This window comes from Penaeus monodon, chromosome 13 (genome assembly GCF_015228065.2).
Source record: "Penaeus monodon isolate SGIC_2016 chromosome 13, NSTDA_Pmon_1, whole genome shotgun sequence".
Taxonomy (NCBI): domain Eukaryota; kingdom Metazoa; phylum Arthropoda; class Malacostraca; order Decapoda; family Penaeidae; genus Penaeus; species Penaeus monodon.
Genome location: NC_051398.1, coordinates 14,234,238 through 14,236,737, shown reverse-complemented (window position 1 = coordinate 14,236,737; position 2,500 = coordinate 14,234,238). Strand labels below are relative to the sequence as shown.

The 2,500-nt window shown below is 34.5% G+C and overlaps 1 protein-coding gene across 3 annotated transcripts in view; it reads right to left on the bottom strand.

Annotated features, from left to right (window-relative positions):
• The window catches only part of LOC119580152 (protein broad-minded-like), a 13,082-nt gene that overhangs the window by 4,662 nt on the left and 5,920 nt on the right, over positions 1-2,500 (bottom strand). For all 3 annotated transcript variants that reach the window (XM_037928117.1, XM_037928116.1, XM_037928115.1), the window contains exons 3-6: positions 1,984-2,151; positions 1,646-1,815; positions 1,353-1,526; positions 891-1,082 (exon numbers count right to left, since the gene is read on the bottom strand). In XM_037928117.1, coding sequence (XP_037784045.1) covers positions 891-1,082; positions 1,353-1,526; positions 1,646-1,815; positions 1,984-2,151 — 704 coding nt within the window. The remainder of the gene's footprint in view (positions 1-890; positions 1,083-1,352; positions 1,527-1,645; positions 1,816-1,983; positions 2,152-2,500) is intronic.

Here is a 2,500-nt window from a genome sequence, read left to right as displayed (position 1 = left end):
CCCATGTCATTTCTTCGTAATACTACGAAGATATGTTGTATTTTCAGTTTTCATTATTTTCTAAAGTCTCTACTTGCCAAACTTCCTGATAAATCAAGGCTGAAGGGTATTTTTGTTGTTATATAGACTCCATAGTTGATCATTATTCAGTCTATAGTCTGAATAAAATAAGCAGTGTGCGGCATCATGGAGTTGAAATCGTTTTTTTTTTTTTTTTTTTTTTTTTTTTTTTTTTTTTTTTTTTTTTTTTTTTTTTTCATAGTAAAAATGAGAAAGTGTAAAAAACGACTTAATCACACTTTCACTGGCAGAATAATAATATTTTGCCGTGATTGCAACAAAAAATAACTCATGGCATCTCCGTACATCCACCATGGCATGTACATACATGCCCCCGGCAGATAGTCCTGCCATGCCATGGCATGTGTGTACATGCCAACCGTCAGGAATGGATTAAGCTAAGCCATATTTCTATGTCACTGAATTCACACTTTACATCTTCTTGAAAATAGATATGGCAAGAAGTCCCTCATTTCTAGCTAGCAGACAACTCAAATTACATAAAAAAGGCATCATGTGCACCATAATCATTGCTGAGTTTCCTGTCTGTAGTTATTTACTGACATTACATCATTAAAGAGCAATGTTTCCCAGAGTGCTTAGGCAAGTGGTAACTCATACACAAATAATGCCAGCAAACAAAAATAAAAAAAAGGGTAGTACCATATTACTCCTACGTCCACAATGTCAGGAAAACATACAAATTTCTACTAGAAGAGGAGAGACATCATTGAAAATAACACAGACTATTACTGTTATCAGACAAAAAGTCTGATAACAATCATCTAAATATAAATCCACCTAGAGATTCATACATCAAAATAACTGACCTTGATATCTTCTCCAGACATAAGGACAGTGCGAACAGCTTTACGGCAATGGTTCAACCATCCTATGTCATGCAGTCCATGACGTGTGTCAGTGAGAAACCTCCACACATCATTCTGTTTTTTATGCATGGATTTGATTGGTTTCTCAGGAGTGTATTCTCTAGGAAGTGGATACTGAATGAACAAAGGTGGCTGAAAGAAAATGGCATTATAAGAATTAAATAAGTTACAATAAATGCTATAACTTAAAAATCATCACACTTACAAGAAATAAAAGAATAAATAATAATTCCCATTTTACTTTCAGTTGGGTCAGATGAACTTCAAACATATAAAATAAAAATACCATCTGTCTGAAAACCTGTAGCTGTGAATGTGAATAGCCTACACATTTATATACATTTGCACAAGCAGAATAAATATTTGACAGTCCATAGATACAAAGAGAAAAAAAATAATTACCATACTTGCTGATGTAACCTCCTCAATAACCATAGGGGGAACCCATCTCTCCCCACTGCCACCTAACATGTATGATTTTACAAGGATATGATTTCTGAGAATTGAGTTCTCATCCACAATTACAGCAGTGCCATCACTTGATTGCATATGCTGTTGTTGTGAAAGTAAATTTTCCTGAAATCAACAAAGAAAAGAAGGAAAGTTTCAATACAGTCTGGAAAAGCATCAGAACATTCATTATATAGTGCACTTATAACCACAACTGTATCACTGAAGAGAACAAATTAGCCAACCTGATATTTAAATGATGCCTGAAGAAAGGCAACAGAATCTAAGACACTTGTAGCAGAACTTAGGAGATGTAAGGCAATAGAGTGGGTCTCTTCCAGCATTTCATCATCAGCAAAGAGTGGCTTCAGCAAAACATCACGGAGTCCTACCTCATTGAAGAGAAGCTGCGTACCTGTAAGCACATTTGAAATATATATTTAAACCATAAGCATTAGTGTATCTGCACTCAATCTTCTTAAATATTTACTGCAGATAATTTCCATTTCAATGTAAAGTAAGTTTAATATTACAGAGGATCTAATAGATTTACTGAAATATCTGAGACTATAAAAGATCTAACCTTGAAAAGTTGATGTGAAGACTGTAAGAGGAGCCATTGCCCCAATTATATCTTCCTCTCTGTCTTCCTCGGGGGTTGGCCAGGGTAATTCGTCCTCCTGGTTGACTTTACAACACAGAGTATTCCAGAAAGGTCGAAGAACATTCAGATTCCCAATAAGAGAACAACCTGAAAGAGGATTTTATATGATAAAAACAATCTTCATTTAAAGAACGATTTAAGATATTCATTACAAAACATATTTCTTCTTAGTTTTTACTTCTTTTACAGGGTTTTAGACTGAAAAGACATTGCTTGACTTGCTATCTTAAAGTAGTATTGTAAGACCAAAATATTACATTATAAAAATCATTACTGGTCAAATTAATTACATACATACATAACTAATAATATTAGATGGTGGACAGATGTTGGCTCACAAGACATCCTGTGTGCCTGGAATAGTTGGGATCATAAGTGAGAGAGAGAGAGAGAAAGACAGAGACATAGAGAGAGAGAGAAAGAGAGAGAGAGAGAG